General features: G+C 37.1%; 1 protein-coding gene across 2 annotated transcripts in view; it reads right to left on the bottom strand.

Annotated features, from left to right (window-relative positions):
• Positions 1-1,764: 1,764 nt before the first annotated feature.
• Positions 1,765-26,512, bottom strand: part of PLPPR4 (phospholipid phosphatase related 4) — a 41,744-nt gene continuing 16,996 nt past the window's right edge. The window contains exons 2-7 of one of the 2 annotated variants that reach the window (XM_021690094.2): positions 20,582-20,767; positions 13,670-13,799; positions 11,326-11,521; positions 9,632-9,689; positions 8,736-8,909; positions 1,765-5,670 (exon numbers count right to left, since the gene is read on the bottom strand). In XM_021690094.2, coding sequence (XP_021545769.1) covers positions 4,345-5,670; positions 8,736-8,909; positions 9,632-9,689; positions 11,326-11,521; positions 13,670-13,799; positions 20,582-20,767 — 2,070 coding nt within the window. In that variant the 3' untranslated portion in view covers positions 1,765-4,344. The remainder of the gene's footprint in view (positions 5,671-8,735; positions 8,910-9,631; positions 9,690-11,325; positions 11,522-13,669; positions 13,800-20,581; positions 20,768-26,512) is intronic. The other variant, XM_021690095.2, reaches the window with a different exon arrangement.

The following is a 26,512-nucleotide window of genomic DNA, read 5'->3' as shown; positions in this document are numbered from 1 at the left end:
ATTAATCAACATATAATGTATTATTTGTTTCAGGAGCACAGGTCTGTGATTCATCAGTCTTAAACAATTCACAGCACTCCCTGTAGCACATACTCTCCCCAATGTCTATCACCCAGCCACCCCATCCCTCCCACCCCCTCAACTCCAGCAACCCTCATTATTATCGACTACAGCACACAATCACAAACAATTAGGAGCTTTCATTGACTAACAATGGTATGGACAATGAAATAAAAGTCATTTCTGTATCAGAGGACTCATCTAGATATTCTTTTGCACTTAGAAAGTGTGGTCACTGGGAATTTCCCATAATTGGATCTTACCTGTAATATCATATACTATTACTTAAAACTATATTTTCTTCAAACTGGAACATTTGATCTTAGGACATTTTAGAAGCTTTCTACAGATTAAAGGCAGGAGACACATTCAATAAACAGAGGAAATGAAATGTCCAGTCACAAACAGACTTTTATCCATTTTCCTTTTAGAGGAAACCACTTCAATTCCTTTTGATTTCCTTCAGTTATATTATTTTAATTAAATTACTCTCTGAACCACGCTTAAATTTTCAATTCCCTTTGAGCTATAGTAGAAATGACCCGCAGATATTCAGTAAAGACTTGACCTGTAAAAGACAGAAATGATATGATCCTCTAATGATAGCTTCTTGTGTATATGATCCAGAATGCACTCACCTGATACCTGATGAGAAAGGTACTAGGATCAGGGTTACTTGCATACCAATCACCTATTTTGACATATCATGTAATGATATGGTTGATGTAGACTCTTCATAACCCCGTTGTCTTGCTTATATCCGCTGTATGATCAAAGATGACAATTACTCATTAGTTAGTCATGTTAGGCCAGCAAGCTATTTCCTATTCTCCTGACATTAGTTTTTGCTCTCCGGATAAAATACTTAATAATTATCTATAGAAATTTGGAAAAGACTTTAGGATATCTTTTAGAAAGGATAATAGAGCTGAACATCCCCATTTTAGAGATGAAAAATCAAGACCCAGAGAGTCTTAATATTGTATTTCAGCCATGATAAGATACACATCATTATTCATATGTTAACATCTCTAAAATCAATGTGTTTTCTATAATGAATAGCATTGTACTGTGGTTTTTGGCCAGGTGGCAATCTTGATATAGTTGCCTGGTATGCATGAACTTGATGGCATTACTGGATAACTGTAACTTCATGTTTCAGTAAGTGCGCCACTTCAGGATCATTAGAGTACAGCATAATTCCTGGTCGAGGTCTAAAAACTTGTGTTAGTACCTTCTAGTGAGACATACAGAGTATCAGCCGCAAAATTCATATAACAGATGCTAATGACTTGGAAAACAATCCTGGAGTTAATAGTAGAGCATTCTTTTAAAGACAAGCTGCCACAGAGGGCAATAATATTGGGGAAAAGAGGCCCATCAACTACTCTTAGTCAAAAATGGATTCAGAGCGATTGGACCTGACATATTTTCATTTTTACACTTTATAACATTGATGCATGAGAAGTCTATGTCTGAGTAAATCTAAAAGAGCTCCTGTGATAAGCATAAAACAAAATTCTAAGTGACGTGGGAACATTATGGCATGGTTTGACAAACTTTTCTTTGTGAGTGCAACACTCTTTCTTCTAAACAGTTATGAATATAATTAGCTCCGATTCCTTCTTGTTTCTTCAGCTGTTTTCCTATAAGCCAAGTTATTATCCATTCGTACTCTGAAGTAAAAAAACCAAGATGTTCCAATTTTGATGAAGAAATCTAATCTTTATTTCTATGATGTTAGCACAATATACTCACACAATAGCTTTAATCTGTACTTAAAATACATTATAGCACTTTACAAACTTTATCAGTTTGGAAAACATTGCATAACATTTTATTAAACACAATACTTTATATATATTATATATATTTTCATAATTTTATTTACTTTAAAAAGATAATTACTCTCTTTATTCAATACTTGGTTTTCTCAGTAAAGCACAGCCTAACAAAGGAAGAAGTGCTCTCATTAGCAAATCAGATAAATAGAACACTAAGAAGAGATACCACCTGTTAGTCTCATTTATTTTAAATTAAGGTACCAGTGGAATGTAAACAAACATTTTTTTGTAATTTTTTTTTTTACAAAAGATGTATTATCAAATATACATGCAGAGGTCTGAGTTCTAGCGACTGTCATTATATTTCCTTAACAATGTGGTACAATTGGTTCAGTCATTAGAAACTGTAGCCTTTGGCACTTTGAGTAGAAAAAGAATATATCAATATTTATGTAAAGAAAAAAAAAAAACCCTCAATGACTCGAGAAGTACTTTAAAATCTTTTGTTAAGAAATAGGAAAGATTAGGAAACATCTTACTGCACCTGAAATGCTGCAGCTTTTTTTTTTCTTCAGAGTACTAAAACCAGTCCACCTTTCTCGCTATGAGATGGCAGAAGCCAGTAGGAGTGTGGTGACGGTGGTAGTGGCGAGAAGTGGGGAAGGCAATGTTTTACTCCCACTCCCCTCTCTGAGAAGGAAGTTGCCAGAAGGGATGTAGTTGAATCATATTTTATTGCCAGAGTTTTCAATTCTGCTGGTTTCAGCTAAATCCCTAATGCTTTTATGCTTTGAGGAGGTTGGTGACTCTAGAAAGCTTTGCCCTTTTCCTGTAGAAGTTGATAATGATATGATAGTCTTTATCTCTAAACAACTCCTTCTGTTCTCATGGAAAACGAAACCGATCAGATCAACCAGCTTTGTTGTTACCTTCTATCCCCTTGGCAATCATTGAGTGTATATTAGAATTCTTTGAGAAATGGTGTAAAAAAGGTTTGATACTAAGTTCTAAGAACCAAGTTATTTCTCCATACTTAAATTTTTAAGTTGAAAAACACCTCCAAATGTTCTGGTTTTATCTTCTTCTCATTGGTAGTATTGGTTTCCTTTGATTTAGGCTGAAGGCTTTATTCAGGATAGGTAGCAAAACTGTTGTTTGCATATTAAGCACAAAATGGTGCCTATTTAGAGATTTTGAAGAAATACATTCTTAATTTACACTGTGAGATATTTTCACTTATCAATTTGCATTTTTTTCCCAGATTCTTCCAGTTGATGTCCAGTTAACAAAAATATCTGAGGGAAGAAGGTAAAACCCAACTCCTGCTGCTCTAATTTACTGGTTGTTAGGATATCAAAAATTAATAATCTGGAACAAAATGAAGTTTTTGGATTACTTGTTAAGATAGCAACCAAAGCCAGCTGGTTGGAGACATCCAAGGGTAGACTCAACCAATATTGCTGGCAATGTAACCCACAATGTCAAGTGTTGGTTCAGATTAGTTGTTTATAAATTCACAGCGATATATTTTGCTCAAGGAATGTCAACTGTTATTCTTGCTTTAAAAATAGAAAAACATATCCATAATATCAAAAAAATATTTTAATTCATAAATAAAGGAGGAGCCATAAAATGCAAAATATGATCACAACAATTTCAAAAGACTCTAAAAAGATGTATTTTTAAAATTATGCAAATTTACTCACTAAAAAACAGAATCAGTAATAGTACCTATACTTAAAAAGTAAGCAGCAAAAAAAAAAAAAAAAACCTATGTAGAAAAGTACTAGTTACTCCCTCTCACTGAAAATATTCCTACACAATTTTTGTTGTCGAAGAAAGCATAATTTTGAAGAAATGCACAAAACCTTTTCGTTTTTTTTGACTGTGACAGAGCCACTACAGAGAAGCTGCGGGGTGTCCTATTCTAACACAAAGCAGCCAGCATCTTCTTAATACAGTAGCATTTCTTTGACAAGGAATTGCACACCACTATTTCACAGCTAAATAGAATTTGAGAGTTTACATGGTATATGTACTATAATAATCAGCACCACCCTTACTGAGCTTTAGGTGCAGATTCTGCAAAATGAATATATAATACTGCATGGCCTCTGCTGTAGGGAAACATGGGTTCTGGATTCCCACAGCTAATTATAAAGAAAAATCCCTAAAGTTGGCACATTCAGGAAGTAAAATAGTATACACAGAAGGAAACCACTTTCTTCTGATACTGCCTTCTGCAAACCTTTTGAGTTTGAAGATAGGTCTTAAGATTCTTCACATTATCACATTAATTAGGTTCTTTCATTGTGCTTTTCCCTCCCCTTGATGTGAAATCTACAAGCTTGAGTGTAGTAGTTCTCAAGAGTCATTGAGCTCCGGGCTGATGGTAGATGACCCAGTTTGATGAGAAGGCTTCTCAATCCGCTGGAACAGAGCACAGATAGAATCAACACGCGGTCTTTTGGGGTTCGCTCAAGTGACTGAATTCCATCACTCAATCTTTGTAAGCCCGTGTTGGGGAGGTTCCCTTGTAGAAGATATTTCTAGTGTTCTCAGGGCTGTTACTTCTTTCAGGGATTAAGATGATGTTGCCCTTTCTCCGCAGGGTAGAGTCGCGGGAGGAAGAAATGGACAGCGTCTCTGAACCAATTTCGCTGCCCTCTACTGGGGTGACCCGGATGGTGGTGATTCCATGGTGGTGATGCTCATTGTTATCTATGTTGCTTCTCTTGCGGTCTCCAGAGCCAAAACTGTCTTTCAGGGACTCACAGCTTTCTGAGTCCCTGTTGAGATCATTGAGCTCATAAGTTTGGCGAAGGCTGCCCTTTTCAGGGGCTTTCCATTTCCAGGAGCCACTACCTTCACCCTCGGTGGACGGGATCTGAATGATGGGCCTGTTGTTCTCTGGGTGAGCCTCAACCCTTACAATCCCACTGGGTTCGTGGTCTGTCAAGGTTTTGTAGCGGATGGAGCCAGTGCAGGAGACCGTGCTGCCTTCGGTGTTCTTGGGGCTGCTTTGGAGGACGCCCTGCTGCTTGGACATAGCGATTACTTGCATGATTCGGGGCTGACTGTTGCTTCTATTACAGGCCACAGTCTTCTCGGCAGCTTTCAACCACTTGGCTCGAGCAGAGCTGCTTTTGGGGGAGGTGCTTATGTTTTCCTGGGTCTCCTCAGGGATGTGCACTAACTGTGAGGATCCAGGGCGTGACTGAATGGACACTCTGGGTCCCCCAGGCATGCTATTGTTACACCCGGGAACAGTGCCAGGCTGGACCTTGAGGTACTGATTGCTGGGAGCATGGTGGTCTCCATTCACCCCCACCCTGGAGGGCTCTGAACTTGACCTCATTTCTATGGATCTAGGTGGTGACTGTCCAGGCTCAGTCTCTATAACTTGCAGGGACAACTTCCGACTTTCATTCTTATTCTTCCACTGGGTGAGAAGCTGCTTTGATCGAGCAGAATCCATAGAGGCATGAATGGAGGCATTTCTTCTGACAGGGTCTTCTACAGATGGGGTGTTGGCTCTAGGCAGGGTATTGCTAAAGGTAACCATGTTCTCCTTCCCCATGGGGCTCCGTGGAGTAATGATTTCTACGTCGGCATTTGCCCTTTTGAGGTTTGTCAACGAGCTAGCATCTCTGTGGTTTCGGTTGAGGATGCCTTCTGTGTGAGCAATTCCATCGCTGCTGCTGCCATTTTTAGCGGCTAAAACTCGGCTGGGGTCTTGGTTGAGGTCTGTCAGAGATCTGAGGGCATCTCTGTGCTGAAACATACTCTCTTCACTAGGCAGGAAATTCCCCACAGCATACAGGCCCTAGTATTGAAGAGAAACAATGAACAGCATGCACTAGAAGACACGGTTACTAAGAATTTGTCCTAGAGGACCCACTGAAGCATATAATAAATAAGGTATGTGCTCTCTATACACCATTGACTAATACAAATAATAAAAAACCCAAACTATAATTACTCAGGAAATCATTTATGAGTTATATCATAAATCACTGAACTATCTGTTCAGAAATCCAGAGCCCGTCATTTTTTATTCGTTGGATTTTCTCTCCTTTCTCCATCCTACTGAGTGTTTTTGTGAATCTTATCCTCTGTATGTTTTGAGAAGAAAAGACAGACAATGAGAGAAATAAGGTCATTCTTCTGCTTTTCAAAGCAATTCATTTTCCTGGATTTAGGAACCTCTTGTTGAATGACACCTTGAATAGCTTAACCGATTTATTTTACCTTCCATTTTTAATCACACCTTCTGATGGAAAGCAGGGGAGGTGTGAAAAATATAAAACAATGAATCATTCATAAAGCATGCTATCAGGTTTTGCAGTGAGGTCAGAGACGAAATGTTGTTACAACTCAGATCGAGCACAGCCCTGTGTGTTCAGCATTGTACAGAGAATTCTCAAAAGAGAGGTTGACCATCATCACTAGTTTGGAGCACCCACATTCTTTCCTTTAACTTGGTCTTAAGTTTGGAAGTAATATTTGATCAATTCAGTGCTAGTACACTAAATTTGAGCTAAATTTTATTTAATCTTGTCTTTATACTCAACCTACCAATTTTTTGTTATTTTAGATTTGGGGGATAAAAATTTGGATAAGGTAAAGTTTGGATTCAGAATTTTTACAATTTTTACACATGGATGACCAAATCCCTGTTGGATTTTCATCTTCTGAGATGCTTAGTTTAGAGATAAGAGAAAGCAACAGATACCTATTTGGGAGCTAATTTCCATAGATGGTAGCCACTTTTCAAATCAAACCAAAAGAATCCCATGGATTTAACATTTTATAGAGTGCTTAACAATTTACAATAGCATTGGCTTAGAACTGATGAATTTCCAATTTCAGGCATAGAGTGCAAACAGAAATGAAATAAGTCCAGCTTCTGCCTCTCTGACTATTTTAATTCTTGGTTCAAATTTTCTTCTAAATGTATCTATCTCTGCTCTCACTGCCAGAGTTCTCAGGATGAGCAGTCCCTACCTAATGCTCTATTAATGATTGTATTTAAAGGTGTAAGTTTAGGAAAATCGTCCATTAGACTGTAAGTAAACTCTGCCGTATTGTTCAACATGCAGTGCCCAACACTGTGCTCAATAAATATAGTTGCTTCATCCTTGGTGTGATATGAAATAGCCAGTTATTATTCTCATGTAATAAGTGAAGAAACAGGCTTCTGAGAGATTATGTAACTTGGCCAAATGTAAGATACTTGAGATTCAAGCCCAAATCCTTCAGACTATGGAGCCCAGGCTAATTCCAGGACACCATGAAATCACACCCACACAAAGGCAATGCATGAATTTGAGAGAGGCAGTTCTCAGTCTTCCTTGCCTATTCTGTAAGACACATTGCCAGTCAACACTCTCATGGGAAACCCAAGCTTATGCCCAGTTCCTGGCCTGCTAACTGTACTTTGATCACTTTCCCCTCCACTGAAGAAAGCACGCGCGTAAGCAGGAGATTTAAAGTGACAGTCCTGACCATGCTAGTTTATAAAAGTGAAAAATAAATCATCGCTTGCTTCAGGGCTTTTACAACTTTTTGTCATCATTGTCTTGTAACACCTTTCACAAACAAGGGCATCAAGATCCCATGATTGAACTGCTGTGATAGATGATTTTCATTTCTCTGTCAGTTTCTCTCAGTTTCCTTGGTGACTGCCTATTTCTCTGCATGCTGCTGGTATGTGGGTGTGGCCTGGGTTCCTTTCATTCTTATGACCTGGCAATTTCATATACCTCCGTAACCATAATGGTACTTCCACCAATACTGTCCATGACTTCCAAGTCTATTTCTCCACTACAGATTGCCCTTTTGAGCTCCAGATGCAACTCTTCAACTGCCTATTGATCCTTAAATTGAGTTCATCAAACCCTTTTCCTCCACCAACTTGCTTCCTCCATCATGTTCCTGGTCTGCTAATGAAGTCACCATCTGCCCCGTCTTCCAAGCTAGAAACCTGGCTGTTATCTCTCATTCCTTCTGTTCCCTCACCTTCCACTTATACTTGCTCTTTCATGCATCCATTTTTGTGCCTGTGCGATTTCTTTGCTTGGATGTCCTTCCTCCTTTCCTTACCCTAAGAAAAAAATTTCTTATTTCTTAAAAACCACATCACTTCTGTGAAGGCTTGTCTAAATTCCTTCTTCAGTGTGCTATTCCCAAAGCATTTTGTTCACACCCTAATATACCATTTAACATCCTGCAACTATCTATATTCTTATTAGTCTTTACACTGAAAACTCTTTAAGGCTGGGTCTTATTTCTCACTGTATGGATACTCAGTCTAGTACCTGGCACAGATCAGATATTGAATGAGTGAATGAATGAATGCATGAAATGGACAATCTCAATTTCCTTCTGCTGAGAATATTTTCACTGAAGGAAGACTGGGCTTGAAAATAGAGTACTGTTAAAGAATTCAGTATTAGTTGGTATTAGTTGGTGCTAATATATCCAGGTGCTACATTTGTGTTTTTGGGCATATTCTATAAACTTCCACCAAACCTTTACTGTCATGAACCTTACTTTCACTAATACTCACTTTCCTCATCTGTAAAATTATACTAGCAAAAATAGTCCCTGACTCTTTCTGGTGTGTGTGTGTGTGTGTGTGTGTGTGTGTGTGTGTATGAGGATAAAATGCAATAATCTTAAAGTTGCAGTTGCTGGTCCATGGTAAGGGTTTAAAATATTATTTTGCTAAAAGTGGGAAATGTGTTTTGGCTTAGGATGGAGATGCACTCAGAGATTTTCTCACGAATGTAAGCTACATTGCAAGTAAATTATTACAGTGCAAAAATGTTCTATGCATGTTTTCCATTTAAACTGTGGTTTATCAAATGAGAATAGTAAATTATTTACCAAGTACAGAGCAATTCCTCCTCCTATTAAAAAGCCACAGTAGACATCAACTGGGTGGTTCTTATACTGAGTTATCCGTGTGAGCCCACAGATGATCCCACAGATGATAAAGGTGAAGACCAAGAGAGGTTTGAGAAGCTTAGAGGAATCTGTTAATGTGGAATTGAAGTACATCTGAAAAGTGAAAGCGATCTGGTAAGTACGTTAGAAAGGTCATTTTACTATTAAATTATAATCATATAAAAAGTTAGACTCAAAGTCTAATTCGTACACTTGACATCAACTTTAATGCTCCATTCCCCCCTGCTATGGCTATATTCTATACCTGAAAAAGAAGTACATAGCAAAACTCATCAAATAAAAAAACGATCTCATTTAGCCAGATAACTATTCAGTTTCCATGTTACTTGTCACATAATTGCTGTCAGCTTTTCTCACATAAGACCTGATAGACTACTGTATTAATCAGATACTACGAGGATTCACTGTATATCACTTACCAAGTTTACACTGACTTTGAACTCACTGTTACATAAATACTGAAAGTAAAGCACATATGTGTGTGTGTGTATGTGTGTGCTTAACACAATTCTTTCATTTTGAGAATTTATAACATTCACATAGTTCACAAGACCTTGCCATGAGATATATTACACTGAAGGGATACCAGGCTGAATAAATATTCTGACTGTGTAGAAAATTTCTTTTACTGTACTGTTGTGTACAGTATGATCGAATTTCTGCTTTTGATGCAATTGTGTTGAAGGACTGCTGTGCTCAAGTTCACTGTTCTGTTATTACACGGCTATATCATCTAATTAGTCACTTGGAAACGACACTCGTTTGTCCTGATATTTTCTAGGACACAGACTGATGAAAAAGAGTCAGAGACTTACCGAAACGTACACAGCCGCGAAGGCAGCCAGGGTCGCATGTTGAGAAGGAAATGATTTCCTGCCAAAAGAAGACAGTCAAATGATGCCTTCTATTTCAGATCCACTGCTAACAATCATCTCAAGAACGCTGGGTGGTTAAAATGTTCAACTTAAAAGCCTCGAGGCAATAAGTGATAACTTTAATTTCTCTTTAGTTTTCTGGGGAAAGATCTGAGTGATAAAATAAATACTGCTAATCACTATTAGAATTAAAGAATAATAGTAATGAGCTTTCCAATAGAAAGTGCTGGCTTTGGAGGGGATCACTTTGTTACACCATTGGAAAGATGGCTGAAAATAGAAGTGGATTGGAAAACATTATAATTGTTCTTTGGTATTCAAATTATGTCAGCTTAAAGTCAAAGTCCATAAAACCTAGGATTTTAAAGCTTTGAAATTTTTCCTATCCTCATAAATATATGGTTGCATTTACATAAAACTTGAAAAGACAAAATTATTTTCTCACAGCATGAGTCTAAATGTAATTTTTACACTTTAAAAAACACAAGAAGTCCAATTTTAACAAAATGTTTCTCTGTATATTCCACTTTAATGTAATTATTGTCTTGAGAATCGCAGAGCATCTTATTTAGTTAAATAATTTAAAAAGAAAGCTGGGAGAGAGGTGGAACACAGGACATGGGAGAAACACTGAAAAGGACAGGTGAAGGAAGAAAAATAGAGATTTCTTTTAATGGATAAAAAATTTAAAAAGATAAAATTCAGTTATATTAATGTCCTCCTGATTATTTGGCACCTAATAAAAAGGATTACCACTTAACACAGACAAGATGTGTAAAAAGATTGAGAAAGAATAGAGGACATAGGTCTTAAATGTAGCGTCAAAATTATTGAATGGACCATGAGAACTTGAATGTGTATAATTACATAATATCAGGTTCTGCTTCTTCAAGGGCACTTATTAACGTATTTTCAACTCTTAAATTGATCTTGAGAATTCACTGAATGATAAATGCAATTCTTATAGCAATCACTTATTGCCCTTTGTCCTTTATAATTTATTTCTTTTGAATTTCCAAAACATTATCTCTTGCCAAAAAATTTCATTTTTACTTTATTGATTGAAAAAAATTTAATGCATTGGTATTTTCTTGAGTTTTTCTGTCTTTTATTTTCTAAAATGCAAGGTTAGAAGCTATACTGATCTACTGGGTTTATACAAAGAAGATGCACGTATAAAACTCTACCAAAAAGAAGATTCACATGATTTTTTAAAAATACAACATACAATGGAGATGTAAATATAAATATTTAATCTTCCACTTAAGCAATACAGGACACATATTGACTGTAATTCGTGATTATTTATAAACTTCCTAAATTGAACCAATTGTGATAACCTAAAACCATAATGAGGTCTAAGGTAGATCGCAAAACATGAATAGGATTTGGTGATATGAAGATTAGTGGCAAGAATGTGAGGCTGAAATTTGTGAGACAGAAGGATTTGGAATAAGCCACCAAAGAGTTTCTATGGTGTAACCACTAAAGAAATCACTGGATTGAAAATAAAGAAAAGAAAAATAAAACCAAAATCATTATGACCAAAAAATGTATGTCTAAAATGATACCCCATGCTATTCATGAACAATGAAAACACTGACGTGGGAAGGTTTAAAATCTCAATTTCTGACCTGCCACTGTTGATAACCGTAAGGTCAGATCCTGAGCAAATATCTTCTACAATGTAGGAATTTTCTTTGCAAGACACATTCAGAGAGGTGTAGTTTGGCTTGCACACGGTCAGAAAGTATGGTGCCTGATACCCTGTGGAGAGCTGTATGATATCTGTAATGAGAGCTGTGGAGCACAGTCCAAACACATGAACACCTATATGCAAAGAGAAAGAAATTGTTATCAAGTTAGTTCTTAATGTCGACATTGTGCCATCATCAACCATGTTTATTACACATTAATGTGATGACCTGCAAATCTGTCGTGATCATTTTCTCTGAGTTTATTTAGAGAAAATAAGGATAGAAAATTCCTAAACCTTTAAACCAGATACTTAACTCCAAAATAAGGGCAACGAGTATATCCAAGGTAGTCATTTGGGGTATTTTTTGTCAGTTTGGTTAAATAGGACCCATTCTTAATATTATTACCATAGGTCACTTGTCAGATACCTGAGACATGTGAAGATGACCAACTGTGTGGTTTGAGGAGGATTAAATATGCGGAATGAAGCAAAATTCAAAATAATTTAAAATTGCTTAGCATGTTTGAGCTTCCAGGGCTCCCTCTCCCCAGTACTCCTTAACTCCAGCCACAGTTGCCAAGCTCTACAGAACTGGTTCCAACTTCCCACAAGCTGTAGTCATACAGGGAATGCTAATTAAAACAGAGAAGAAGGCAGGCGGGCCCTGTCAAGGAAATAATAATCATATCTTGGGTACAGGGCTGTGAGAGACTTCCTGCATATTTGGAATTCAGAGATGATGTTCTTGTATTTCCCTGTCCAAATTCTTTCTTTTGTCTTCTGGGGCCAGCCTCAAACCAGAAACTCACAAACTCTGATTCAGACTTGTTCACTCGAACTCCATTCCTGCTCCAAGTCCCTTGCGTGGAAATCTAGCTCTGCTCACATACACATGATCTGAACTCGCCAGCTTCCTCTACATTGTCTCGACACCCTGGATTCACTCTGACTTGATAGTCTGGATTTTGATTCATGATGTGCTCATAGAAATCAATACAAGAGGCAGCTGGATAATTCTTCAATAAACTCCTCCAGACCGTGGTCGCCGGCCTGCCTGTTACCCTGTTTTCCACTTTCCTTTTCTGCTTATCCCCACCTAGCAACGATTCTCCCAATTCCTTCTCCACCTGATCACCTGGGATTCAAGACATAGGACCTTTCTTTCTACATTCTAATTCCTAGCAGCATGCAAGGTCTTGGAGAAGAGTATGCTTCAGTGGGGAAGCCCATCCATTTTTACCTTTGGAAAATGAGAATCTCCAGTCCCTCAGAGGATGGGGTTGCTAGGGTAGGATGGACCATCCTCACAGGCACAAAGCTTTTCACAGAGGTTATATGCCCCTTTGTCCAAAGCATTTGTTACATTAGCGAAATTTTTCTCTCAGATCTGTTATATGTCCTGAAGATTTCTTTCTTTGCTTCAATTTGTGACCCCACTAAGGGGCCTATTCTTGGCTTACTATCTCCAAGTACCTTGATTAGTGGAGCAGAGTCTAGGGCATGATTTAGACCAGACTTTTCCTCTAGTGGGAGAGAAGGTTGTATTTAATTATTGTCTAGATATTAGATAAAATTACCTATTCTTTTGAGCTGAGAGGTTACAGGTGAAGTAATTTTACTGATTTACTGGGAATGAATGTAAAACATTCATACTGGTGTGGTATACTGTGTTTTGACTTCTCAACTCGGTTAAAAAAACAAAGAGGCCTGTGACTCAAACATTAAGATGGTCCCAGGCTAATAAGAAGAGATGAGGGTTTAGATAAAAAATAGGAGGTAAAGTTAGAGGATAGAACCAAGGAAAAAGCCATGATTCAGTTCTCTGTGGTGACATTTCCATGTGCAGTAACTTCTGGATGAAAACACTCCAGGAGAACTGAAATGGAATCATTGATGTGGCTAAACTAATTTCTGAAGAGTTATCCATTCATAATGGCCTGCTGACATTTAGTCTCCATTTTAAAAAATGAACACACATCCGGAGAAACCATTTTAAAGTAAATTTATGCTTCCACCACAGCTAAGACAAAAATATACTGAAATGCATGGCATGTTAGCTCTCAAAACAAGGACTATAACTGTAAATAACACATTACAGATACAAAACTCCAGTCTTAGTGTTTTAATAGTTTTTTTGTATAATGTAAAACTCATCATGTACCCAAAATTATACATCTAAATTATAGCTTTAAAGACTTAATATCTGTAATTAAATATAACATTTCTATTTTGAAAAAAAAAAAACAACATTTCCTTTCTTTGTGGTTCCCCACACCCACCAACGAATCTGACGGCTCTTCTAAGGAAGGAGTTGAAATTGCAGCCTCCGGCATTAATGTTGGGCTCCAGTCCAACCCCATTTCTTCTTTTGGACAGGCAACAGTAGAGAATTCCTTCCCCTACCATAATCTGCAAAGACAGGATGCTGTTCAGAATGGACTCGAGGGGTACAAATGAATTCTAAGTTATCTCTTAACACATCATCAGTTCAACAAGGTAAAGATATATTTTTCTTAAAAGCATTAGAGATGTGAGCAATTTCTTTTGAGTAGTTGAGGGAGCAGTGAGAAGAAGCAATCAGGGCACTGTGGAGAGCACTTGTTGAATCTTCTGTGTGCCTATGTACTGGTCAAGGGTGTGATATTGTCCTGGCATTTTCTTGCTGTTGCAGCACTCAGTCTTTGGACCTTTGCTCAACAACATCCAGGGATGATGCCTTATTGATTAATTGCGTGGTGACTGATTCTGCCCTAACTCTTAAGAGTCTTGGCATTTCATCTCTTAAAGCACAAAAACAAGATGGCTGGGGGGTTGGGGAGGAATAAAGAAAGCACCAGAGCTAGGATTAGAAAATTTTACTAGCATATTATCCCAATAAACCAATTCGGAATTGAACAGAAGGTTCAATCCATGGAGAGTATGCATGAGGTTAGAAAGGTGTGATCTAAAGCCAAGCTGTCCAATAAAAATTTCTATGATGATAAAAATATTTCCCATCCTGCCCAATAGGGTCACCACTACCCACATGTGGCTATTGAGCCTTGAAGTTTAGCTACTACAACTGAGGAGCTGAATTTTTTATTTCATTTCACTGTATTTAATTAAGTATTTAAAATTTAAATCAATTTAGACTTAACACGGAAAGAGCCACATGTGGATGGTAGCGATTTTGTTGAAGAATGCTGGGTACTATTTCTTAGGTATAAGATTAGAAAGTGTGTTTACAGGGGTCTAGGTGGCTCATTCGGTTGAGTGTCTGACTCTTGATTTTGGCTCAGGTCATGATTTCAGGATCGTGAGACTGGGCTCCACGTGGGGCTCTGCGCTAGGCATGGAGTTTCTCTCTTAAGATTCTCCCTCTCTCTCTGACCCTCCTCACCCCGCGCTTTCTCTCTCTCTCTCTCTCTCAAAAAAAAAAAAGGGTTTACAATGGACAGAGAGCCATACTGTAGTATCAGAAGGATTAACATGTTAGATGAAGATGTTAAGATAAAGAAAAGTGTATTTGCTGTAGGATTCTAAGACATAGGACATCAAGAAATGGACCCAATACATTTAGGCATCATTTCCTTCAAGAAGTTTTCTTTGAAACACCCTACATCACCCTAAATTGAATTATGTCTCCTTCTTTGTGGCTTCCTTAGCACCTCATCCTTCCTTTTTAGCATAGCTTGGTTAAAAGACACCTCAATTGTTCATTTGTTTGTCTCTCACTAGACTATAACCCCGAGGGAAGAGCCATTTCTTATTTACCTTTTATTCTCACTGTCTAGCACAATGGTTGGCATTGTGGGATTTGCATTTGTTACCTTCACTGTGGGATGCTTATTGGCTAATTACCCTGGGCATTCAGGCCGTTAGTTATGCTGTACAAGAGAAGCAGGATTTGAAATTATGAATTTTATTTATGTAAAAAAATTTCAAATATTTAAGATTATCATGTTTAAGAGATTATTGTGAAATGCGACATTGACTTCTAGAAATGTGTGGAGCTGAGAAGAGTCAAATTACAGGAGATACTGGCAGTCTCTTAGATACAAGTGATGATGCCACTTTAAAGGTCATAGTCATGATAAGGGGCTCAAACAAATTTCCCAAGGGAAACTTCCCAGTTCTCACTAGCTTAGCATTTGTTTTATGAAGTATTTAAAATTATAGTTTTTTTTTAAACTAATGACAGTAAGCCTACGACCTTCTGTTTTGAGTGTTCAATCTGCTATATTTAATTCTGTAGGTATTATGGTATGTGTATAATTATAAAGAATCTTAATTTGTATAAAAAATAATTTTCTTAATGGAATTCTACCAATAAGCACACATGTGTGAAAATCGTGTGGCATATATGATAAATATCCTGAAGATCAATTGTATAGAAATCATCAAAAGGTGGGTTTTTTTTTTCCAAATCATTGAACAGTGAGTTAATTATTTATACTTCTTGAAAAATATCATCCTACATTATCACTTTAAGTTAGACACAGAAACACAATAGGTCCTATATTCTGCATAGATAGATGTGACATGATATACCACCCACATAGAATAAGATAATGGTTATCTCAAATTCATCATTTCAAGAAAATTAACCACTCATCCTTGAAATGCACTGTTGTATGGTTAGAGATATTGATTTCATCCTCAATTCCTCAAAAATAATTCTGTGAATAATTTTTTCTCCTCTTTTCAATTATATATGTAATGATTCACATTTTGTCCATGAATGCTAAATTATATAAGAATTTATTTGTGTAGTGCCATTAGGGAAATGTGTCTTATCATACAACACAATAGTCATGATCTCAAATGACCTTGAGATTTCAGGAGTTTTATTTTAGTTTTTTAAAATGCTCAAAACTCATATGTCAAGAGAGTGCTTTAATACTATTTGGCTTGATTATAGATAGAGGTTTCTTGTCATTATTTTGACATCACCCAACTGTCCTCTCTAAGAAACACATCAATTTTCTCCTCACACTTCTATTCATTTAACCTTGATCTACATGTCACTGCATGAATTTTCAAAGTGGTTCAATTTTGTCCAAAGATGGAATTCTCCTCAGGGGGAGGGGAGATGTTTCCTGATGTATTTCTAAATGCGCCTGCTCGTTTCCTCATTCTGAATGGCATGCTGGGTGTGCTAAAATACGGTTTCAGAGTTTAGGCTTTGACAATAAAATTATTTGTTGCTTTTGTCATTTGTAAATAGAAAACAATTTCTGAAGAGGATCTTTTCACAATATTCTGTTTAATCTGTATACAGGCCAAAAAAGAATTTTTTTTTTTTTTTTTTTTTTGCTTGTTGAATATCATGGGCAGGTTTTTGGAAGAGATTCTGAAGTGGCTCGGGTTCAGGGGAGACACAGTGACAAATGTATTTCTTTTTATTAATCATATGGGCACTGCCCTAGGAATAGCCACCACAGGGAGAAGTCACAATCAAAAAGTCTTTGTTGGGGCCCCTGGATGACTCAGTCCATTAAGTGTCTGCCTTTGGCTCAAGTCATGATCCTGGAGTCCTAGAATGGAGCTCTGCATCGGGCTCCCTGATCAGTGGGAGTCTACCCCTCCCCTCCTCTGCCCCTCCCCTCAGCTCATGCTCTCTTTTGCTCTCTCTCTCACTCTTTCAAATAAATAAATAAAATCTTAAAAAAAGTATTTGTTTTGAAAACAGCAAAAGAGAATGACAAAAAGTATAATATTTATCATAGTATCTTCAGTGTTTAAATTTGCAGTGAATGTCTTTTGGAAACCCTAATACATTTAATGTTGTACATTTTGATTGTCATAAAGATAAGGTTACTGTCTAGGAACTATAATCAAATTCCAATAGAATCCTCCTATAAAGTTAGATATACTTATTCTTTAATAAAATGTAATAGAAGTTTACTTCCGGCAAAGAGAAGGTATACATTATTTCTGTTCATATAGATTACATGAAGATTTATGATATCCTGTGTTGTTTTCCCTGAGACACAATCTCCAAAGGACTGAACAAAATGCTTGTTTCATTATTACTTTAAAGTAAAGGAAAAGTGAGTATTAAGGATGAAATTTTCCAATTTAAGGGCAATTTCAGAGACATAAGAAAATGTATTTCACAGACCTGAAAGAAATTTTTACAGTTTCTGGTACAACATCACGAAGACAGGTTATATTTTTAAAATGTCTCTCAAAGCATTTAAAAAAATCTGAAAAGCAAACACTAAGTGATTTATATTTAAAGGCCTGTATCAAAAATCAGTTGATCTTCTTTTGTTCATGTAGAGATTCTTTTAAAAAATATTGGTGACATGACGCCTTTTGTTTTACTTGCTCTTCTCTCAGATGAGTGGGTGAATACAGTGCTTCTCCTCACAGAAGTGGTCTTTATTTTTTTTTTAATTTTTATTTAAATATAATTTACTTAACATACAGTATATCATTAGTTTCAGGGGTAGAATTTAGTGATTCGTCAGTTGCATATAACACCCAGTGCTCATTACATCAAGTGCCCTCATTAATGTCCATCAGAACTGGGCTTTAAAAACCCATTCCAAAGGAAGGATTCCTCTTGTTTCCCCTCCTCCGTCACCACCCCATTTTGTAACAGGTTTATGCTACCATATAGATAAAAAGAAAACAGCAACCTTGAAAGTTGGCAATTAGAGTCTACTTGTTATTTTTCACCTTCAGGAACAGAGGAGAAGGAGATTAGAGTAGTAACTATGTAGTAAGATTAGAGACAGAATTATGGATCTGGAACAAGAAGACTATAGACCCCATAAGACCAACGTTGAGAAAATGAATGTTTTGGGAGAAGTCCTTAAAGATAGAGGAGAAAATGAAATTGGAAAGAAATCTAGAAGAAGTATGATATATGTTTGGAGAGAAAGGTGTGAAAACAGTATTTGATGTGAGCAAAATCAAGATTTGTTTTACCACTGAGTTGGTTATCCAGAGCTACGAACCCATTGTGGAAGAGAAGAACCACTGACTTCCTGGAGTATTGTGGAGCTCTAAGTGATATGGAGGAACTTAGGGACCCCAGAATATAAATATTTCCCTAGTCTGCCTCTTGTTCTATTAAGAGGCATGCAGCCACTATGGGAGCCCTGTGGAGACCCCGAGATTTCGTGGGCCCTTTGTAGGAGGAATTGGCACTGGGCTCCTGAGGTCCAACTTGGTGAGAGGTAGCCATGGCAGATTTGCCCCGTCATTTCTCAAGGCTCAAGAAAGCAAGCTTTGGCCTGGAAGCCCCGGAAAACATCCCTAACTGGCATATTGAGAATTTATTAAGGAAATGAAGGATTCACAGATGCAGGAACACAGCGATGAGACCAAGGTCATTGTCCCCAGGATGTGTAACAGTGTCAGCAAAGGGACTGATGTGAGGTAAACGGTGTCAGCAACAAGTCAGCAACCACAATTAGACTTGCTTTCCTAACAACTTAATAAAATACCCTAGGGAAGAAAGGCTTCTGGACATATAAAAAACAAATTATTTAAATGATTAAATATCAAACATAGTCTTGTGTTAAATAACACAACATGTTCAACATGAACATTTGTACAGAATTTTATTTTATTTCAAGTATTCTATTACAATCAATTTGGGGGTTACACCCCAACTAGGAGAAATGCTTTCTGGTGTAACAGTTTAAAGCATACACTCTTTTTGCTCTTGTCAAATGACTGATGATATGGGTTTTTTTTTTTTTTTTTTTTTTTAAGATTTTTTATTTATTTGCGAGAGAGAGAATGAGAGACAGAAAGCATGAGAGGGAGGAGGGTCAGAGGGAGAAGCAGACTCCCGCTGAGCAGGGAGCCCGATGTGGGACTCGATCCCGGGACTCCAGGATCATGACCTGAGCCGAAGGCAGTCGCTTAACCAACTGAGCCACCCAGGCGCCCTGATATGGGTTTTTTAATAAGTCATTAGAGAAATGACAGGAAAATGCTGTTATTCTGAGCAACACTGCACTTTAAATATCTTTTATTAGAGTCTCAGCTATTTCCAAGCACATCATTAATAGTTCCAATCACCCTGGAGTTAACTGGAGTTCAAATAACTCATTAATTTACAAAGGATTTTGAGACCTTTTAAGTATGATAAAGTTGTATGGAATATTAAGTTCTATTTTACCTCCTGAAAATGTTTTGTATAATTTATTTAGAGTGTAAACATACGCTGTAATTATTTAATGCAGGGGAAATTTTGAAAAAACAAATTCATAGCTACATAAAAGTATAAACTTTGGAAGGCTTATGTATAGACTTTTCTAAAATTGCTGATGTGCTGAACCAGAATTGGCCGATTCATTAGGGAATCTTGTAAAAACTACATTCAAATACAGCTTTTCATTTAATAACCACTTCCTCTGACATTCATGAGCATGATAAAAGCGAACTAAGAGCTCCTACTGGTAGAAATAAATATTATTAACCTTGAAATATGTTTCTTGTCCCTTATGTGGGATTCTGGGCGCAGAAGAGATGGTGGAAAGGCTTGTCCAGTCTTATTATTAATGGATTAATGAAAATGTGTTTATTCATAATGTGTAAGTTAGCAAACTAAAAATAACTATGTTTTAAATTCAACTCCAGTAGGTTAGGGCATTTCTTTATAGTATATATTTAAAAATACAAATGCCTGTTTTGCATCTATTTTATTTTTGTGTGTGCATGCATGCGTGAACCAACGTGCCAGGAATGTGAGTTGTGCTCTTTTTACCTTATAATTGTTGGTGCTTAGTGCTCATAATCAATAAAAAATGCTAACCGGTACAAAATGAAACTGTAAATGATATCAACATGCTTTTTGAGAAGAAAGTTCTTGGCTATATAATTAATTTGTTTTTCCCTTCCAGCTTTCCAGACTTCAGATACCATATCAACACATTAATTAGGAAGTATATCAGAAATGTCATACTAGCTATTCAAGGGGAATTATGCAGTTACAAACATTTTTTTAGAATGATTTTGTAAAACTGAACATTAGAGACCCATCAATTTTGCAATTATACAATCTTAACTTTTAATGCCAGTAATTTTCAACTATTAAGTCACATGACATTTTCAAAATATCTCAAAGACATGATCTGTTCCAAGTTGTCGAGTTCACTTTTTGTTTGTTTTTAACCCATTTGTTACACACTTGTGGTCATTCTTAGTTTTTTGGGGACTGGCAAACATAATTTGGGGGCAATTCTTACCGTAATTGCAGGTCCAGCAAAAGCCAAGCTCAGCAACATGAGGAATGGAATTGCCTCCTGGGTTGGCTCAATATATGGCATGCTAAGACTCCGGTCATAGCAGCTAAATCCAGAGTGCACAGGTTTGAAGACATCCGTGAGTTCAAGGAAATACAGGCTAACCACCGATGATGCCAATATAGGCAACTGAGAAGGAAGGACATAGAAGGGCAATTCATTATGGTGCACGGCTCACACATAGGACCAGTGCGTCTTTAAGAGGAAACAAATGGCTATTTCCCCTTCTCTCACCACTCTCTTCCAATCTCAGACTTAAAACCTTTCATAAACGCTATGGTTTCTGCTTTCAGAACATCTAATTCACCTACCTCTCTCACCAGCCTGCTATGAGCCCATGTCTTGTCCCTCACCTTTGCTCTCAGATCACCTCCTAACTGGTGTTGTACTTTCAAGTCATCTCTCCCCACCCCACCTATCCTTTTTCCACCCAGCAAACCAAGGGGTCTTTGGAAAATATTTTTGATCATATCCCTCCCTATCTTAACCACTATAGTGCTTTCCATTCTACCTGAATAATATCCAAATGTCACATCATGGAGTATAAATTTCTGCATGAACTGGCTCTTGTTTCAGTTTCTTACATCTTCTTGTACAGCGTTTATACAACTCCCCAGCCTCCTTCCCACTATCATCTAATTGGTTTCCACACTTTTCTAAACAGTCACATTCATTTCTACTTAGTATCCTTTGCGTTTGCCGTTTCTTCTTCTTTTTGTGCTCTTCCTCTGGCTCTTTGTATAAACTGGCTTCTTTTCATCATTTAATGATGACTTCCTGTCATCAGGTCTCCCAACAACCAGACAAGGCAACATGGGCCCTTCCCAGTGCCACCGGGCCTAGTGGGAAGTCAAAGGTCAAAGGCAGAAGGACTAGACAAGATGGTGAGGCCCACAGGAAAACAAAAGCTGGGAGTCAGAGTTCAAAATCCATGGTCCCCAAGGGCAAGACTGGTGCTGCTTTTCCAGCCAAAACAAAGAAGACAGTTGCCCTAAAGAAGTCGTTGACCATGTGGCCAAGGAGAGGCCCAAAGCCAAGGCCGCTGTTCCTCCTAGGGGTGGCGAGTCTAAGATGGTGCGTGAACCCCTGGTCAGGAAGACAGAGGCCCCCAAGGGCTCGAGGAGGCTGGGCATGCCCACCAATGCCTCATCATCCAAACTGGCCAGTAGGAAGGCAGAGGCTGAAAGCTAGAGCTGGGGTGGAGACATGGAGATCCTGCCTGAGCTTTTATTCCCCAATAAACCGTCACTCCATTTAGTTCATTGTAAACTATTTATCAATAAAGGCTTTTTTTCCCCTCACACACACACACACAAAGGTAGCCCTTGATCCATCCTTCCCTCTCTGCCCTTATCATCTTGCTTGATTTTCTTCATGGCATCGATCATTAACCAAAATTACCTTGTCAGCTTAATACTTCACCTGTTTATTTTTCATCACCCTCTCTCCGTCTCCCACTGAAATACATGCTCCATGAAGTGAGAGTCTGCCAGTGATATTTATTTATTGCTGAGTCAGGGCATAGAATTGTTCCTGGCACATGGTGGGCATGTAGTACATCTTTTAATAATTTAATACTGCAATAAATACTTGTTGATAAATGACTGATTGAGTAAGTTAATAACTAGACTAGAGTTATCAGATTTAGCAATGAAAATACAGGTCACCCAGTGAGATTATAATTTCAGATAAGCAATGAGCAATTATTAGTATAAGTATGTCCCATGCAGTTATTTGGAGGATACTTATGCTAAAAATTATTTATGGTTTATCTGAAATTGTAATTTCACTGGACGTCCTTTAGTTTGTCTGGTTAAACCTAAATTACACATTTACCTTTGAGACTTTGTACTATGGATTCAATTATTTATTCACTCAACCTACAATATGCCAGGTACCATGTGGATGCTAGCTATAATATGGTTGAACAGGACATGGGCTTGGCCAGCAAGGATCATAAGATAATGAGACACCTACTCTCAACTTAAGAGAAAATACTGCATGTACATTGATGGTAGACCTTTCAGAATTTGAAAATTCAGATTAAATCACACATATATTAAGAATTGTTTAGCTTAAGGCTTTGTTACTTTTAGAGGATACAAGATTTAGTTGACTAAACAGAGCAGATTTTTGATGAAGACATTATTGACCATCCGTGATATCTGGTTGTTCAGTTAAAAAAATAAATTTACAAAACAGCATTATGCCTTCTATTCCCAAGGGTCTTTTTATAATGAGGTGAGAATTAGGTTTATTAGAAAAACTAATTATGTATAGAGATTAATCTGGCATTGTCCTCCTGTTTTTCAGATTGACGTTTTTCAATAGAACAAAAAGTACATCAAAACACTCACATTTCTCTCATTAGAACCCATGATCATTTGATCACTCCAAATATCTGATCATTTCTCCCCACCACCCCTCTCTCCTGTAATACACAACTAGGAGCTTTCGGTCTCAACCAGTAAGGCACCACTTCATGCTGCATGTGCGTGTTTGAGATTTTATACTCAAATCCATTTAAATATATTTTACTTTTAATTTAACAAATAATGCATATAGCCCTTATTATGTGCCATCAGTTTTCTATCTTAGAAACCTTAAATAATTTTATTAATTCATTTTTAACTCATTTAACTTAAGACTTTTTATTATGATATGCACATAGGTGCTATTATTATCCTTGTTTTGCAGGTGGATAAGCCCAGTCTCCTCTAGTAAGTGGCAGAGGTAGATTCTGAGCCCATGAATTGTAGCTCCAAAGTCTTATTTATTAACCACTATTCTATGCCTTTTTTTTCCTTCAAAAATGGGATTAGAGTTTTAGGGTAATGAAATACAACTAGCATCAATTAATGGGGGGGGTGCTGTTTAGCTTAAAGTTCTGTTTAACTAAGGGTTTCTATTTGTAAATCTTTAGATAAAAATAATGTATCACTTTAGCATAAATAGACATTATCGTAAAAGTACTGTCTCCATAAAGTCAGTAAAAGTTTTCCCTCCATTAATGTGAATGTTAAGTATTTCACTTTTTTTTATTATGTTATGTTAATCACCATACATTACATCATTAGTTTTTGATAAGTATTTCACTTTTAAACCAGATTTGATGACCCATCTTCTTTCCTCTTTCCCATGCCTTTAGTTCATATTTTAGGTCTTAGAAAGATATTTTGTAAATGGGAGTCATATCCGAGACCCTTGATGCCCATGGAAATGACATTTGATCATCTCAGTTTAAGATACTAATGCTCCAGTAAAGTGAGTTTGATGTCTTCTGCAGAAAGGTGAACAAAATTTAATCAACATGACCAATCTGAAAATTAAGCAAATCTTCCTTAGTAAAGACATTATTTGCCATTGAATTTTGTGGATGATTACTTTAGAATCTGCTTAACTGTACCAATGAAGATGCAGCCGTGAAATGAAAGTTCTATTCCTATATTGTACGTGTGTCTATGTATTTACATGTAGGTACATGTGTATGTGTAAACAGGGAGGGACACTCTGAATTCAACATACTGTAGTCCAACCAGTGGGGTCATATAGTTTTCAAGGGAGGTCCTAATATCAGCTCTTCCACTCACTACCACCAGTGTGACCTTGGAAATGTTTTCCTTAAATCTTGTCTTCTTATCTATGAAATAGGTACATTGACAGTACGTACCTATCATCACAGGCAGTTGAAAGGATTAAATGAACTATTGCAAGTAATTTCCAACAATACCTAGAATGAAGAATAGCTTATAAATGTTATTATTATTATTATTATTGTTGTTGTTGTTGTAACTATTAATAATACTATACTTGTCAAATGTCCCCTTTTCCATAATTCTTTATATGGTAATCCTTTTTGAGAGTAATTTCCTCACTCTTAATTCCCTAGCACTTCTTTTTAGGAATTTTTTTTTTTTATTTGAGAGAGAGAGCATGTGCAAGCGAGAGAAAGATAGAGTACAACCAAGTGGGGATGTGCAGAGGGAGAGGGAGAAGCAAGCTCCCTGCTGACCAGGGAGCCCAACGACGCAGGGCTCGATCCCAGGACCCTGAGATCATGACCTGAGCTGAAGGCAGACGCTTAACGGACTGAGCCACCCCTGGGCCCCTCTTTTTAGGAAATTTTTATATGCTGTTTTTTATTATAGTTATCTGCTATAAGTTAGCTGAAGCCTTTGCTCTGCTTCCCAAATGAAAATCTCCTTAAAGTGGGGGCCTAATCTTACTCATTTCTACACTTCCACTAATATTATACATCAGAGTGACTTCCAAAATATATGCATATATATGAATATAATAAATTAATTTTTTGAGCGAAAATAATTTCCTTCAGTAATGTTATGCACCTTAATCATTTCAGACATCAGCCTGCTTTCAAGATTTTCCCAGTGACACCAGTTTTCTACCCATGTATTAATAGCTTTTACAGTTCTATAGAAACATGGTTCAAGACCCTCATCTGTTTTCAAAATAATGGCCATATTTTTCTTCCTTTTGGTGTTGGTTTCTCTGGATTTTTTAAAAATCTTTTATCCTTTGCATTCTACTTCAGTTTGTTTTTAAGAAATAGTGATTTGGGGATGCCTGGGTGGATCAGGCGGTTAAGCATCTGCCTTTGGCTCGGGTCATGATCCTAGGGTCCTGGGATCAAGTCCTGAATCCGGCTCCTTGCTCGGCGGGGAGCCTGCTTCTCTCTCTCCCACTGCTCCCCCTGCTTGTGCTCTCTCTCTCTCTCTGACAAATAAATAAATATCTTTTTTTAAAGATTTTTAAAATTATTTATTCATTTGAGACACAGAGATACAGAGAGAGAGAGAGAGAGAAAAAGCATGAGCAGGGAAAGAGGCAGAGGGAGAGGGAGAAGCAGGCTCCCCGCTGAGCCAGGAGCCCAATGTGGGGCTCGAGCCCAGGACCCCGGGATCATGACCCGAGCCGAAGGCAGACGCCTAACCACCTGAGCCACCCAGGCGCCCCAATAAATAAATATCTTAAAAAAAAAAGGAATAGTGATTTGAACAAAATATTTATAATATTTGAGGAAAAAGTAATTTTATACATTGTTGTCCTATATTGTATTTTACTACCAGATAACATAATAAATTAAATTACAATGCTTCCTTCTAACACACTTATCTTCAGAGGTATCTTTCATCTTTTGAAATACTCATCAACAAATGGAAGAATTTTAACAGATGGTATGTACTAATTTGGGTACAAATATAGAATTGATATATATACAAAATAAAATCACACAGACATCTTTCGATTGCATTTAAAATGAGATTTTAAAAGAGATTTTAAAAGATCCATATAGGCAGGCATTAGGAATTTTATTCTCTAGTTATTTTGTAGCCAAGAAAAAAGTATGAACTTGCTATTTTTATGCAACCATACAGAGGAGGGAAATTACCTGATGATTAGGAAAATTTTTTTTCTTTTTTAAAAAAAGAGATTGATTCTTATAATTACCATCTGCTAAGGAACTTGTGAGTAAAAATAATAGAAGCAATCTTTAAGAGACGATTACAACAGTTTTAGAGGACAAGGCAAACAAAAGAAATGCGATTCAAAAGATTACATTTGCTAGATAATATTGATTTTTTGAGGCCTATTTAAAAAAAACAAATCGACAGTATGTATCAATTTTAGCAAAACATTTTATGGAATCTATCATGACATTTTATCTAGGTCAGATAACTTACTTGCTTTTAGCATGTTGATAATAAAAACAAGCTTTCCTTCTCATTTGGGAGCGTCTACTTTGCTCTTGGCCTAGAGTAATACAGGTCAGTTCCATTCTTTTCCTTTTTCATGGCCATCATGAATGTAGAGTCTTATGAAATCCTCTTAAACTGGTGGGAACATAGTCGCAAA

Source organism: Neomonachus schauinslandi, chromosome 4 (genome assembly GCF_002201575.2).
Source record: "Neomonachus schauinslandi chromosome 4, ASM220157v2, whole genome shotgun sequence".
NCBI lineage: Eukaryota > Metazoa > Chordata > Mammalia > Carnivora > Phocidae > Neomonachus > Neomonachus schauinslandi.
This window is presented reverse-complemented; position numbering and strand designations above follow the sequence as displayed.